Below are 16,133 nucleotides of genomic sequence, written 5' to 3'. Positions count from 1 at the left end.
GCATTTAACGCTATGGGATTGTCGAAAGTACTCAAGTGCTTTGTACTTATGTAGTGGCCCAACAGGTCCTACTGAACACTCACTGGCACACTTGTCTTGTCACAACTGTCTATATGTTGAACCTGGATATAGAAGGTGCCGTCTGTAGGAGAGACCCCGTTTCTCCCCTTCTTTTCTAAGCCTAGAGCTTAACACTGATGTCAGCTGGTCTTTCATTGGCTGAAAGTCAGATTCAATTTCACTGGTGCAGAGTCCAAGGGCGGGAAAGCCATAACACAAGTCCCTATGCAAGAATGGGAGGAGTTCAGAAAGTGCGGGAAAGAAATAGAGGAGATATAATCAGGAGGAAGTGAGTAGTTAAGGGAGAGAGTAGTCAGGGGAGGTGGAGATAGGAGCAGTCAGTCGTGTCGGAGAGGAGGAGATACCCATACAAGAGTAATCCAGCAGGGCAGCACATTTCACCCAAGGTCGAGCGAGGTGTAAACCCGCTCCCTGGGCACTCTGCAGCAGAGGCAGAGGAGAAGCTTTCTGAGGTCAGCCTTCTAGAAACAGTGAGTCATAGCTACCTGGTGAAGTCAAAGCCATGATTACCCTTCAGCCACTTGTTCCTCTGCTCTTTATATACAATTCGCTAAACTTAAATCAACCTTTCACCTAAAGTAGCTAGTGTGGAAATTGTCTAATCAAACCAGTTCAGGAAAAAGAAAAAAGAGTGAGCGTTGAAGTCAGGTCTTAATTAAATTACTATCTTTATATTTTGTCATCTTGTTCAATTGCCTGCTTAATACGGCATCTACTTGTATCTGTCCTGAGCACCTCACCAGAGAATTGTAAATTCATTCTTGCATTTCAAAAATATCAAAGTTAGTAAATCTGCACACTCCCAGATTTCTAAGATATTACTGGACTTGACTTTATTTCTTCGGCATACCATCCCGAGGGTCCAGTCGGAGTGTTGGCGTCACTGTGACAAAAACTAGGCCTTCCAGCCACACGTGCTACAGTAAGTTTCTTGGGGTCACTGCACTCAGCTATCCCTAATAGTCCCATTGGAATGAATGGAGCCATCACTCAATGCAAGCTCCTCCTTATTGCTGAGTGCAGTGAAGTGGTAAGGGAACACCAGACCCCTGTTCTTGTAATTGGTGGGAGTACCAGCAGTGCAACCTCCCCCCCCCTCCCCAAGCACACACTTATCAAACTAATATAATCCATCCTGTAGGTAATGATAATCTCTTTTGTATTTTAGTTTTTTCCTTCTCAGAAAGAAGTTATTAGCAAGTAAACAATAACAAACTCACACAAGTCAAGCAGCATAATTTCACTATACAATGCACACTACACAGATCAGCCATAACAGTAGATGTCTGACAGCTGAAGTACATAACATTATCTCCTAACAATGGTACCTGTCAAGAAGTGGGATGGATAAGGCAACAAATGAATAGTAACCAGCTGAAAAACTTGCCTATAACACTGCAAGTATGATTCACAAATGGTTTGAGGATCATGACAAAAAGTTCAAGGTGTTGACTTGGCCACTGAATTCCCTAAATCTTCATCTGAAGGGAAGGCTGCAAAAAAAGTCTGATCCATGGAGGTCCCAATGGGCAACTTTCAGGATTTAACGTATCTGCAGGTAATGTATTGTTACCAGATACAACACTTTCAAAGGTCTTGTAGAGTAAATTGCTTTGATGGGTCAAAACTGTTTTGGAGACAGGAGATGGGCCTTCACAGTTTTAATGTTATGGTTGATCAGTGTGTAGGATTACACTAATTGCATACCCTGTTCCAAGAGATTTGTATACCATGTTTATACTCCTTAAAATTACCAGAGACAATATACAGTAGGTCATATTTTCTTATGCACATTATAGCAGAGTTGCATTAAATTAAATGTAAATTAGAATTTGCCTTTCTGACATTGCAGAACCTGTCTGTCACGGTAGAAGTAATCCACATCTGCCGTTTTTACCCTTGTGACTGCTTAAAAAAAAGAATGGTAATATAATGTATTACTGGAAACTTCAAAGCGTAAAAGGAAGTGTAATAAATTTATCCTGTAAAGGTACTAATTACAGAAATATAGAAGAAATGTCATACAAGAAAGTAATATTGACGGTGTAATAATAGTACTGTAGAAGTATTAGTAGAGAGCTGTAATAGAGGTAGTAATAGTAAGGACAGCAAATGAGAATTAGAATCACTGCACTGTGCATATTTTAGTATGCATCAAGGAAAGCAGAGTACAATTCATCTTGTAAGGCTGAAAAGTTGAAATGCAGGTTTAAGTGTATCCTAAGGAATATATTCACCTGCAAATGACTTGTTGCAGAATTTCCGTGACTGTCCTATTTATCTGAATAGTGCTTATAGAAATCAACGTGAAGAACAACCTAATTCATATGTATGGAATGTGCTTGCCTCAAGTCGTGCAAATATCTGAAATGGAAGGATAAAGATACTGTGTTTTCTCTAAAATAAGACCCTCTCTTATATTAATTTTACCCCAAAAGAGACACTAGGTCTTATTTTACTTACCTAGCAGGCTCGGTTCAGGTCCCTCCTGCTCCTCTCCACAGTTCTGACGCACTTCCTGAAGTCCTCGGCCGCTCATACAACATCACTTCTTGGTTACGGGATACATAAAATACACCTACAGGAAGCAATGGCTGTGCTTGGTTCTTCGACCACTACTCAGCCAATCAATGCAGTGCTGGATGAACCAGTGCAATTGCTGTGATGGTTTATTCAGCGCTGCATTGATTGGCTGAGCAGCAGTGGAAGAACCAATCAGCAGCCATCACTTCCTGGAGGTAGGATTTTTGTATCCTGTAACCAGGAAGTGATGATGTACGAGCGGCTGAGGACTGCAAAAAAAGGTGCTGAACCTCTAGAGAGCAGCGGGAGGGACTTGGATCAAGCCTGCTAGGTAATGTATTCTTTTTTTTTATGTAGTGTAACTAGGGTTTATTTTTAAGCCTCCCTGAAAAGTAGGCTTACACTTATTTTCGGGGGTAGATCTGATTTTCAGGTAAACATGGTACTAATAGAGTAGGACCACATAGGGCAGATTCTCTGCAGCAGCATCCAGATGTTGCCCTTGGTCAATTTCGAATGTAGAACTCCAGTACTACAAAGCAGCAGTGGTACAACTGAGCCACCGTAGCTGGCTTTTCTACTGTAGAGGGGGATAAGAACAGTAGGAATAAGCACACAGCGAACATTAAAACACCATCCAGATGTTACTATTGGGCAAATTTGAACCTAGAATTCCACCAGCAAGAGAGAAGTGCCAGCAACTGAGCCACCACACTTAGTTTTATATCTCTGCAGAAGAGGGGAGAAGACAGAAAAGCACAAAGAGAATATACAGAGTCAATGCTGATGCTTTTCTTGGACATATTTGAACCTAGAATCCCAGCAATGCAGGGAAACAATGCTAAAGACTGTGACACCATGCTTTTCTTCGTTCTTCTTCCTATTATTTCTTTTTCCTCCTCCTCCTTCAGTGGAGAAGTAGAAGAGTAAAAAAGTAAAAAAAAGAAGAAGAATGTGAATAATAAGCAGTGCAAGAAGTTACAAAAGAAGGATAAGGCCTCATGTCCACGGGCAAAATAAGAATTAAAATCCGCAGTGGATTTTAACTCTTCTCCCGCCCGCGGATCCGCATCCCATAGGGATGCATTGACCACCCGCGGGGTAGATAAATACCCGCGGATCGTCAATAAAAGGGATTTTAAAAAAAATGGAGCATGAAAAAATCTGGACCATGCTCCATTTTCATGCGGGTCTCCCGCGGGGACGGCTCCCGCGGGCTTCTATTGAAGCCTATGGAAGCCGTCCGGATCTGCGGGACACAAAAATCAGATTTTACTCACCCGCTCCGTTTCTTCTCTTCGCCGCCGCGTCATCTTCTCTCAGTCGCGGCCGGATCATTTTGCTTCGGCCCGGCGCATGCGCGGGGCACGTCACCGACGTCATCATGCACATCCGCCGAGCCGAAGAAAGAAGATCCGGCCGCGACGAGAGAAGATGACGCCGCAGCGAAGGAAGTATCCGGAGCGTGTGAGAGGTAAGTTAATTCTGATTTATTCCTATTTTAAGCGCTCATGTCCGCGGGGCAGGAGGGACCCGCTGCAGATTCTACATGGAGAATCCGTAGCGGGCCTGATTTTCCCCGTGGACATGAGGCCTAAGGGGGAAGAGAAAGGCAAGAGAAAGATGAAGGAGAATAAGAATGTATTTTTTCCTTTACTTTCTTGAGAAGTAGCAGAAGGAGTATGGGCTCCTTCACATGACTCTATTGTTACTGTGTATGCCGTGTGTGGGTTTTTGCATGAGGAATACACTGTACCAATCTGCCATAGACTCCCATGCTGCTGAACACGCATATTGCGTGAAATATACACAATAAAGATGGCAGCATCTTCTATTTTGGGGCGTATTATGCACACATACATACCAAGACAGTACATACCAATTGGTGGCCCCATACTTGCTGTGTGCCGCGCGACTGCCAGATGCCGGCCTACGCAACAAATTACTTTTCTGTGCAGCGAGCCTTGAAAGAAAGAAGCTCAGTGACTAGCACTGTTGCCTTGTACCACTGGCGTTCTAGGTTCATATCTAATTATGGACAATATCTGCATGGAGTTTGCATGCTCTCTATGTGTTAATTATTAATGTTTTTCACTATCTTTTACCCTTCTACAGAAGAGAGAAGAAAGAAGAAGTGTGGTGGCTCAGTTGTTAGCACGGCTGCCTTGTATTGTTGAAATTATAGGTTTAAATCTGACCAAGGGCTGTATCTGGATGGGTTTTTTACATTCTCTTTGTGTTTATTTTGGTTGTCCTTCCCCCCTCTTTGTAGCAAAACAGACAAGTGTGGTGGCTCAGTTGTTAGTACTGCTGCTTCGCACAAGATTTTCAGTCTGGAATCCACCTCTTAATGTTGGGCGTGCAATTTTTTTATGCGGATTTTGTGCTGCAGGTCTGATGAGGAATGTCCACATTCCACAGCAAAACCACCATGTGTGGACATAAAGTTCACAAATGTTCTATATACTAAGTACAAAAAATGTATGGTTATAAGGACATATATTGATCTGAACATATGAGCCCATCTGGGCATTTATTGCTGGTATCCTACATTTCCCAGAATTCAGGCTTAGGCCAAAAAGAGGTGCCTGTGAGGGACCTATCTGAAAACAATGACAGAACCTGCATACACATATTTATCAAGACTTGTTTTTTTTCTTTTTTATAACTTCCACTTTCTACTCATTTTTCAGGTTGTTCGAGGCTTTCAACAACTGTCCTACTAATTAGGAAAAATGCTACAAACTCCAGACTTCTACATGTGCAAGAGCAATTTTATTGCTGCCAGCTATGAATGATCTTCTATTACAGTAAGAGCTCCAGGATGACAATACAAATAGTCAACACTTCCAAATGTAGAGGAGTAAGTAAGATCTTATGTTTTACAAATTGATTTGACCTTAGGAAAAAAGAACAAGGATAAACAGATTTGCAACCATACATCAGTGGATACGATTAGTTAAAGAAATGGCTTAGTATACAGTGGGGTCCAGCAATGTATAGTTGAACATTGCATTGCTGGACCCCTATGTATAATGAATAATGACTAATTAGGATCCTCTATGAAATCTGATTTCACTCTGTGACACTGAACATAAGGCAACAAAATAAAAACTTTTGAGGACCACCAGATTAAAAGCAATGTGTTCTGTTATGGATGACATGGATGATGATGACCTTAAGGATTCAGTTGCTACATGCTGGAAATCAATCCTATATAGTGTGCTCATTGGAGTTGTGCTGGTTCTAATTATAATCATTACTATATGTGGCAATGTGGTGGTGTGCCTGGCAGTTGGATTTGACCGACGGCTCCGAAGCATGACAAATTGCTTTATTGTCTCTTTGGCTATCACAGACCTTTTGTTGGGTATTCTGGTGTTACCCTTTTCAGCCTTGAACTTATTACATGAAGAATGGCCATTTGGATCTACATTCTGCAATATTTATACAAGTCTGGATGTTATGCTGTGCACAGCCTCTATTCTAAATCTTTTTATGATCAGCTTGGACCGCTACTATGGAGTTACAGCCCCACTGCGCTACTCCATGCTTGTGACTCCTTGCCGTGTAGGCATAGCTATGGGAGTGATATGGGTGGTATCTCTTATGGTTTCTTTTCTTCCGATCCACCTCGGATGGAATACAAAAGATAAATCTATTCAAAACCTTAGAGAAGATGGAGAAAAAGAATGCAAACTGGAGCTGAACAAGGAATATGTTTTAGTAGATGGCTTACTAACTTTTTATCTTCCTCTGGTCATAATGTGTCTCATGTACTACAGAATCTTCAAGATTGCCAGAGAACAAGCCAAGAGAATAAATCATGCGAATTGTTGCAATGCTGTTAGTCCAACACTACCCACGGTACGAGAGCATAAAGCTACTGTTACTTTGGCAGCTGTGATGGGGGCCTTTATCATATGTTGGTTCCCTTATTTCACTGTATTTACATATGAAGGAGTGAATGACATTGAAGTTGATGAAACAGCCTTTTTAATAGTTCTGTGGTTAGGCTATGCCAACTCTGCTCTCAACCCAATTTTGTATGCTGCTCTAAATAGGGACTTTCGTACAGCTTATCAACGCCTCCTCCACTGTAGACGTGTAGGTCCCCTTAGCAATGAAATGCCACTTACCCTTCTTCATATCCGACGTCCAGGAGAACAAACTCTACAAGATATGCAGAGCATTCATGATGACAAGCCACATAACCTACAAGAAAGTAATGGAAAAGAATGCAGTCCTTTCATCAGAAATGTTTCAGAAAGGTAATTATTGATTTGAAATATTGACTGGTAGATTGCAATACTGGTAGATTGCCATACACACCTTTCCAATACTTTCCTCCATCCAGCGCCACCTCTCTGATCTCAACTAGTGCAATCCTGAAAGAGGCTGCAGCAGTCACATGCCATTCATTGCTCATGTGACTGCTCAGCCAATCACTGGCCTCAGCAGGCTACTGTATATGTACTACCCATGACACTGGATAGAGGGGGCTATAGGAAAAGTGAATATAGCCTTTTTGTCTATTTTACATTTAGTTGCCTCAGAAAATCCCATTAGTAATGGACAGCTTTTACTCTCTAAGGAGTTTCCCTACAATATTTTTTGTGAAAAATGTGTTTAAAATCAAAGTGTTAGTCGTATGTTATATAATTACTAGGATATGCCATCAATTCATGGAGGTCCCATTTCTCTAACCCCATCAATTCTAAAAAGGAGACACAACACTGATTTAGACATGTGACCTCTTCTAAGTTTTCTGAGTACAACAGCACCTTAACCCCACCATCTGCAGCCTGTCCCATTTATTTGAATTGGCCTATGCTGCATCTTCCTGCACAACAGGAGGAGGCACAGTACTGATTTAGTGCTGTTGCTCCTACATTCCCCGGATTGATTAGGACCCCTATAACCATGAAGTGATGGCATATCCTAGTAATATTCTATCACTTTCTAAGATGGAAATATTTTCTAATTCAGGCTGGAATGAGGACCATATACCTTGACCTTTGCTCTATATATATAAGTTATTTAAGACAAGTTGAAGGCACAAAACATACCTGATAATTCAATTTGTCAAAATTCAAATCCTAATTATCTCTTAACCATTTAGCAGTTTTCCTGTATGGTGATTTAACAAGAGGATAAGGACCTTACAGTTCTGCTCGAGCACTGTTCATACAGGGGGCAATATTCTAATGGCTGTATCTCCAGATGGAGTAGGGCTAGTGATGCTATTTCGATCTAGTTTGAAAGCTATGTTTTGGCTTTCAAGCAAGACCAAAGCCACAGTGCTAGCCTTATTCCAGCCTGAGGTATGTCAGCTAGAATTGGTAGCTGCATGTACTAAATTTGCATCTGTCACTTCATCCCTTGCAGAGCAGAAGAGGGTCAGCACTGGATGAGTTGCAGGGTTGACAACTGCTTGGAAGTTCCTGGGCACTCCATAAAAATAGGACACTTTTTTGAAGTGTTCAACAAAATAATAGCCACATCTGTGATTTCTCTTTTGAGACTGGTGATACTTGACCAGATTATTATACTTTAACTGTCATCATTTTCTAGCTCCCAGAAAATGAGTTCATATTAGTATCTCACCTAAACACATACATAACTTCAAATCTTTAGCATTCAGTAACGTTTTCAAATCTGTCCAAGAAAAAATGTTGGCTGTCTGAGATATTTAGATAAGTAGTCCAGAAAAATTAAATATTCAGGCCTGCAACCCTGATGATAAGAAGGAGAAAAGGCGATCATAGTTCTCCCTGTGCAGCTTCAGTTGACCGCAGGCAAGGGGGTAACATGGACTTTTGACCTTGTTATTATATCCCCCCTTATCAGAGAACATACTGAGGGTCACATACAAGGAGTTATTTTTTTCCAAAAAAGGATTGATTACAGTAAATGAGTACTTCCTTATCTAATCACCTCTCTACACCTAATTAGGCTCCTTGACCCAAGTGACTCTTAAGGCCCAATTATTAATCCCATCAGATGTCGTGTTCAGCGCTTACTGTGATACTTAAAGGGGTTGTCCCGCGCCGAAACGTTTTTTTTTTTTTTTTTTCAATAGCCCCCCCGTTCGGCGCGAGACAAACCCGATGCAGGCATAAAAAAAACAAACCGTCCAGTACTTACCCGAATCCCCGCGCTCCGGCGACTTCTGACTTACCTTGTGAAGATGGCCGCCGGGATCTTCACCCTCGGTGGACCGCAGGTCTTCTGTGCGGTCCATTGCCGATTCCAGCCTCCTGATTGGCTGGAATCGGCACACGTGACGGGGCGGAGCTACAAGGAGCCGCTCTCCGGCACGAGCGGCCCCATTCAGAAGGGAGAAGACCGGACTGCGCAAGCGCGTCTAATCGGGCGATTAGACGCTGAAGATTAGACGGCACCATGGAGACGGGGACGCTAGCAATGGAGCAGGTAAGTGAATAACTTCTGTATGGCTCATAATTAATGCACAATGTACATTACAAAGTGCATTAATATGGCCATACAGAAGTGTATACCCCCACTTTGTTTCGCGGGACAACCCCTTTAAGTGATTTAACAGAAAATAACACATTTTTTTCTATAAAACAATGCATTATTTGTGAAAGAAAGATGAACATAGTTATCTCCGTATCCGTAATAACTCATAATATAAAATTACCAGTAAACACTCTAGAAAAAAAAGATCAGAATATGTATTTTCTTGCCCTCCAAAATAGGAATAAAAAGTAATCAAAAAGTCGTATCTAGTGGTAGATTGGGGATACTATTATATACTTTGTATTGTGCCTGGGAGCTTCAACTTATGTCTCTAGATATAAACCTTAGTACACATCTCCAATATTTTAACCATTACTTTTGTTTCATTATTGTGATTCAGTTTCTTCTTCAAGTCCTATCCAAGCATTTTAGGTTTTATATCATGAGAAAATAAGCAGGACATAAATGTTGGAACATAGAAGTGAAAGATAAATATGCTTTCTGGACTTTAACAGTCAGTCTTATCCTGTCCTTCCTCTTATCTGCTCACATGGTACAGCTTTGTACTCTGGTATCAGAATAATCTTTTTCCTTAAGATCTCAGCCTGCAAATATTTCTATCCTTCTTGCTGCTGCACCACTATGAACTCCAAAGATCTGAGTCTAAAACCTATCAAGATTTCGATTAATTTTTTTCATTGATTCTACTACTAAAGTTATATTCTGTTATTGGAAAAACAGCCTTGAGGAAACAGTTGTTGAGGATAGTTTAACACTTTCATGGTTTAGATCCTGCCTTGGAATTATTCTACATAGAATATTACATATTATGTCAATTAATACAATGCAGAAGTATGAATGATAAAAACGATATAAGATTTTATTTTTCATAGTAACATAATATGTAAGACTGAAATAAAACACATGTCCATCCCATTCTGCCTGTTATCCTTCAATCCAGAGGAAAACAAAAAGACTTTATAAGGTAGAAGCCAATTTTCAGTATTTTAGAAAAAAAAATGTTTCCGACAGAAAGAATAAATTCCTGGATTAGCAACCCTTCTGAAGCAATCAGTGACTAAGGCTGCCTTCACACTGGCAAGAAAATTGCACGACTTTTGAGCCATGTGAGAGTTCAAGAAAAGGCAGAATCATAAAACCCATGCTTTTCAATGACTTCATTCTCATCTGCGATGTTTCCTGAAGTCACTACATGACCTATTTTTTTGGTGTTTTGCTATTTTTTAATCTTACCTATATTTCCCTATGAAGCCTCTGATTTATCTGAGCACACGAACTTGCGATTTTCGTGCAATGCGTTTTTAACACTAGCAACACCTGTAAGAAAATTGCAAGATAAAAACAGAGGCTGCTTCAAGGAAAAAGCAACGCTGATGCGCAAACATTGCATGAACAAAAAAACAATATTGCCGCGATTTTCTCGCGTCACTTGTGCACTCCTCTGCCCTTTTCAAAAGCACTGGACCAGGGCGCTCTGCTTTTTATAGCGCTTTCTCGGTTCTCCCAATGTCTGATCATTCTCGACCAGCACTTGGCCCACGCAGTCCCGCACACTGTGTTGTCTCACTATAGCTTGGCTCTCCTCAAGAACTCTGTCACAGGAAATAATTCCTCTTCTTATTCTCCACGGAGTAACCAATCAGTCTCAGTCCTTTGCGTTTGCCCTTTTTAAAAAGCCCTACAAATTGTCGCACACAACTAAATTGTCACATGTCTTCTCATCACCATGGTACCCAATTTAACCTTTTACGGGAAACGACTCATAGTGGGTATTTAAAAAACAAAACACTATTGGCCAAACTAAGTTGTACAGATGCCCTTCTATTAGCCAGAGAGGTTTTTAAATGTTAGACATGACCAACTTCATTTGCCATGAAGAGACAACCTCTAAACATGACATATTTATACAGAAACATTTGATTTAGGCTATCCTAAAAAGTTAAGTAATCCCAGTGGTCTGACATCAATGAGAAATAGTCCTAAAGGTAATCATTTAAAGAATGAAATAGAGATATCTCTTCCTGTTTCTACAGTTAGCCTGAGCATTAGTATTTGATATGTTTTAAATATTCCAGCCTTGTACTGTAACTTTACTTTTATACTTTTCAAGTCAAATCAAGGAAACAACATCTGTATATACAGTATTTTGGATCTAAACATCTACAGCAGTTCAGTCTAGGTAATTGACCAATGAAGAGTTTCCCATTTAGTTACTTTTTCTTGTTCTATCCTCAAAATCTCTTTAAAAGCAAAGTACTTAGTTATGGAATTTTTCTAATGTCTGCTGTTTACCTAAATTAGTTGGGATATTGAACTAATTGTTCTATTTAGCCAAACTTAAAAACACAGCTTATAAACTTATTTATAGTTATATAACAAATCCAGAACATATGGCCGCATAATACTTTGATCCAGCACTTTCCTAAATTAGTACTGTCATGTAGACTTTTATGGCTTCTACTTGTTTTTTGTATTTCATAAATCATTTTGCAGTGAATCTGCACTGCATTTATTTCTAAGACACATAAGGCTTAGCACATTTCTTACAGGATATATTCTGTCAGTATGTAAACTATGACAGATATAAAAGCAAGGGAACCCCTATTGATTTTTAATATGCCCCTATGTGACATGGGGCATAGGTTCTCATTAACTTGTCAAATGCCCTTATAACACGTGTTTACACCATGGCAAGTGGCTTTTTTTGGATCTTAACAATTAACTAAAGTCAAGAACAACAACAGCTGATTGAGATGAGCTTAAATATGTAAGGCTATGTAGTAAAAGCACAGTGCAGCAATACACATATAGTTGAAAGGATAGTTTATATACCAGACTTCTCTATTTAACATCTTGCCTAATATATATCAGATAGATAGATAGATAGATAGATAGATAGATAGATAGATAGGACCTTGACTCCTATTTTAAGGATGCTTGAACATACTTCTACAGATTCTAGAAATTATATCAAAAATCCCCTCATTTTCCATCTTGTAGCTTCTCTATAATCGACCTTGTAACAAAGGAAGAAGTATCTGCATTTCTTTGCATGCCTAACCACATGTCCTCCCAAACCTGTTCCTTCGTATTTTGTCTATGCTGTGTTAATGGCTGTTATTCTCCACTTGATCAAAATTTTCTATCTATAACATGAATACCCATCTACAGTTTGGGTTTATCTACAATCAGCTTTGAGCTGTCTAATCTAGGGTGTGAAGTCTCCAAAGTTGGGGTCAAAATTAGAAGAAGGAGTACAAGAACCAGGATGGGAAACAAACAGATGTTTAGATGGTCCACAGGTCAAAAAAAAAGAAGTAATAAGACAAAAAGTAATCCAGAAAATGTGGTCAGAGATAAGCTTGGGTAGTTAAGACCAAAACTATATCAAAACCTAATATGTGGCACAGAAGTTATTAGAATTTAGATGCTAGCCAAGCCCTTAAAAGGAACAGAAAGCTGGTTTCTGTGATTGGCTGAACAACCAGACTTTCTGATTCATCGCGCTGTAGTTAGCTAGTGGGCTGGGTTCCCTAATTGAATACATGGCCATGTGCACTATATACATGCCCCTTGACTAGAGATGAGCGAGCACCAAAATGCTCGGGTGCTCGTTACTCGAGTCGAACTTTCAGTGATGCTCGAGAGTTCGTTTCGAGTAACGAACCCTATTGAAGTCAATGGGCGACTCGAGCATTTTTGTATATGACTGGTGCTCCACTAAGGTTTTCATTTGTGAAAATCTTAGCAAATCACCAAAGTCATGTAAAAACACAGAAATGGATAGGGCAGGCGAGGAGCAACATGCAGGGCTGCATTTCGGGCTCCGAGGTCTCACTATTAAGCCACAATAGTGGCAAGAGTGAGACCCCCCCCCGCACTGTCAGCATAATGATCATTCTCCTCTGCCACAGCTGTAACAGCTGTGGCAGAGAAGAACGATGTTAGCCCATTGAATTCAATGGAGCCGGCAATACAGCCGGCTCCATTGAAAGCAATGGGCTGCTGGTGAGCGCGGGATGAATTTTCGGGAAGGGCTTAAAAATATAAGCCCTTACCTGAAAAAGAAAGATTTTAGTGTAAAAAAGAATAAAAATGCAGGCATTTTCTTCAATGGAGCCGCTGCTGCTGCCGGCGACTCCATTGAAGACAATGGTCCGCTGGCACACCTGAATTCTTTTTCAGGGAAGGACTTTACATATAAGCTATTCCCTGGAAATGAATTAAAAGTGATTTAAAAAACAAAAAAAATAGATGCTAACCTCCCTTCAGCTGCTGGGGCACAGCCGCATGTTCTCCTGCTGTCCCCTGCACTGTGGTGCTGAACTGTTGTCATTCAGCTGAGAGCTGTGCTGAGCCAATCAGAGGCAACACTCACCCATTCATGAATTCATGAATGGGTGTGAGTGAGATCTGCCTCTGATTGGTTCAGCGCTGAGCCAATCAGGGGCATGTCTGACTCACACCCCCTTCACACCCACTGCAGGCCAGCCGCGCTGAACTCCGTCTGCCGGGCGAAGGTGAGTATATATATATTTTTTGTTTTTACACATTTCTGGATGAATTGCAGGGAAGGGCTTATATATTTAAGCCCTTCCCGACAATTCATCCCGCGATCGCCGGCAGCCCATTGCTTTCAATGGAGCCAGCTGTATTGCCGCACATTGCAGCACATTGAATTCAATGGTCAGTGCTCGTTTAATCGAGACGAGTACCGCGTGGTGCTCGTCTCGAGTAACGAACATCTCGAGCACCCTAATACTCGAATGAGCATCAAGCTCGGACGAGTATGCTCGCTCATCTCTACCCTTGACATCTCCACCCACCTCACGGAGAACTGTTTCAGTGGAGGCTAGCTTGGATAAACAGCACAGGAGTATGATTAGCTAAGTATATTGCACCTTCTCTTTCTCTCTGATTTGGAGTTTTTCCTTCCTTAAATTTGGCTTCTTCACCACAATTGTCAAGAAACCCATTTTCTATCCCTTGTTACAATATCTAGTATTTTTTAAACTATTATTCAATTTAACATTATAAAAAAAACAAACACAATGTTACAATAAAGCAAAAGTAGCTATATAAATTCTTTTGTATGAACTAAAATAAACCTAAATAGAAAGAAACAGGTTGAAATTTTTGTGGGCATTTATTATGGATGACAGAGAGGAAAGAATAAAGGTTAGAAGTATAAATGAAAGAAAAGAAATAGTAGAGGTAAAGCCGAGATTAGAACTCAAGGGAATGACATCCGTGAAACTAAATTACAGTGTCTAGATCAGGCTGAAAATGTTACAAAAACTGACTATAGGGGAGATTTCTTACATTTTTAATGAAAAGGGTTCAGCAAAGAGATTATGGAATATCCAAAGGTGTTTTTCTACAGTAACCCAACATTTTCATGAGCCTTTGCTCATGAACATTTGCCATAAAGTAGTACAATCACACAATTTAATATTGCAGATACTCATGTATACTGCTTTAGAAGAATATCACATGGGAAGTAAACATGTGGTTCAAACGTTGGTATAGGAAGAACGGATTTGGGTTCTTGGAGAACTTCGATGGCTTTGCTGTTGGCTACAGTTTCTAACATTTTGGATGGGTTGCATTTCAAAGGGAGGGTGCAGCTGTGCTGGGAAGAAGATGGCTAGAAGGTTGAAGAAGTGTTTAAACTAGGAACTGGGGGAGGACAACCAGAGAGAAGGGAAAAGACAGCACAGACTTTGATCTGGGACTAAGTAATGAAAATGGAGATGAAGCGGTGGAAGAGGTTAGTACAGTTTAAGCTGGCAGATCAGTTAATAAGGCTACACTTAAAGTAAAAAATAACAAAGAACTTCTAAACCATATTGTGGCTAATGATAGATGTCTGACCAATAAGGTTAATAATGAACTAAAAATAATAATGTCTTTGAAAAACTTTGACATAGTGGAAATAACTGAGACCTAGCTGGACAAAGGCTGTGCCTAGGCAGTTAACTTACAGGGTTATAGTTTGTTTAGAAGGGATCATAAAAAAACGTACATGGGAAGGGTTTTGTCTGTTTGTAAAGCCCTGTTTAAAGCCTACACTATGAGAAGATATGTGTGAGGGAAATCAATATGTGGAGTCACTATTGGTAGAAATCATGGAAGTTTCTGTCAAGATAATTACCTTTTTCAACTTGTGCAGGTCACTACTAGAGGGACAGCCATTTTGGACTGTATATTAATCAACAGACCTGGCAAAATAACAGAAATACAGATCATGGGGCACCTTTAAAATAGTGACCATAATATAATAAATTTCTACCTGCCTTTCAATAGGGTGTTTTGTCAGGGACCACAAAAATACTAAACTTCAGGAAGGCAAAGTGCAATCAGATTAGAGATGCCCTTAACCTTATTGACTGGGATAATGTCCTCAAAATAAGAGTACAGACAATAAATGGAAAATTTTTAAAAGCATCTTAAATACGCACTGTAAGCAGTTCATACCTTACAGGAAAAAAAGGGTTAGTAGTAGGGGACTAAATGTGGTTCCAGAAAGATGTAAATAGTGCAATAAACTACTAAAACAAGAAGGCAATGAAGAAGCACCAAAAATCTTTAAGGAAAAAAATAAATTATGTCAAAAGTAAGTAAAATCAGTAAAAGTGGAGACAGAGAGACTAGTTTCCAAAGTGAGTAAAACTAACTTTTAAATGTTTCTCAACTATAGTAAAAAAAAAAAAAAAGATTGCAACAAAGTTTTGACCCTTTAAAAAATAATAAAGAAAAGCAAAGTATTTTTTGCCAGTGAATTCACTCAGGGAAATGAAATGTCAGGTGAAATGCAGAGTGATAAAGTTAAAGGGGTTGTCCCGTGATAGCAAGTGGGGTTAAGCACTTCTGTATGGCCATATTAATGCACTTTGTAATATACATCGTGCATTAAATATTGGCCATACAGAAGTTATACACTTACCCCCTCCGGTGCTGAAGCCCTGTGCGGCGCTAGCACGCCGGAGCGGCCCCTTCAGCGCAAGCGTGTCTAATCCAGGGAG

General features: G+C 40.2%; 1 protein-coding gene across 3 annotated transcripts in view; it reads left to right on the top strand.

Moving 5' to 3' along the window:
* Positions 1-16,133, top strand: part of HRH2 (histamine receptor H2) — a 100,583-nt gene that overhangs the window by 26,991 nt on the left and 57,459 nt on the right. For all 3 annotated transcript variants that reach the window (XM_066589807.1, XM_066589809.1, XM_066589808.1), the window contains exon 2: positions 5,298-6,875. In XM_066589807.1, coding sequence (XP_066445904.1) covers positions 5,746-6,875 — 1,130 coding nt within the window. In that variant the 5' untranslated portion in view covers positions 5,298-5,745. The remainder of the gene's footprint in view (positions 1-5,297; positions 6,876-16,133) is intronic.

This window comes from Eleutherodactylus coqui, chromosome 2 (assembly GCF_035609145.1).
Source record: "Eleutherodactylus coqui strain aEleCoq1 chromosome 2, aEleCoq1.hap1, whole genome shotgun sequence".
NCBI classification, from domain to species: Eukaryota; Metazoa; Chordata; class Amphibia; order Anura; family Eleutherodactylidae; genus Eleutherodactylus; species Eleutherodactylus coqui.
Note: the sequence above shows the minus strand (reverse complement) of the source record. Positions and strands in the feature narration are given on the sequence as shown.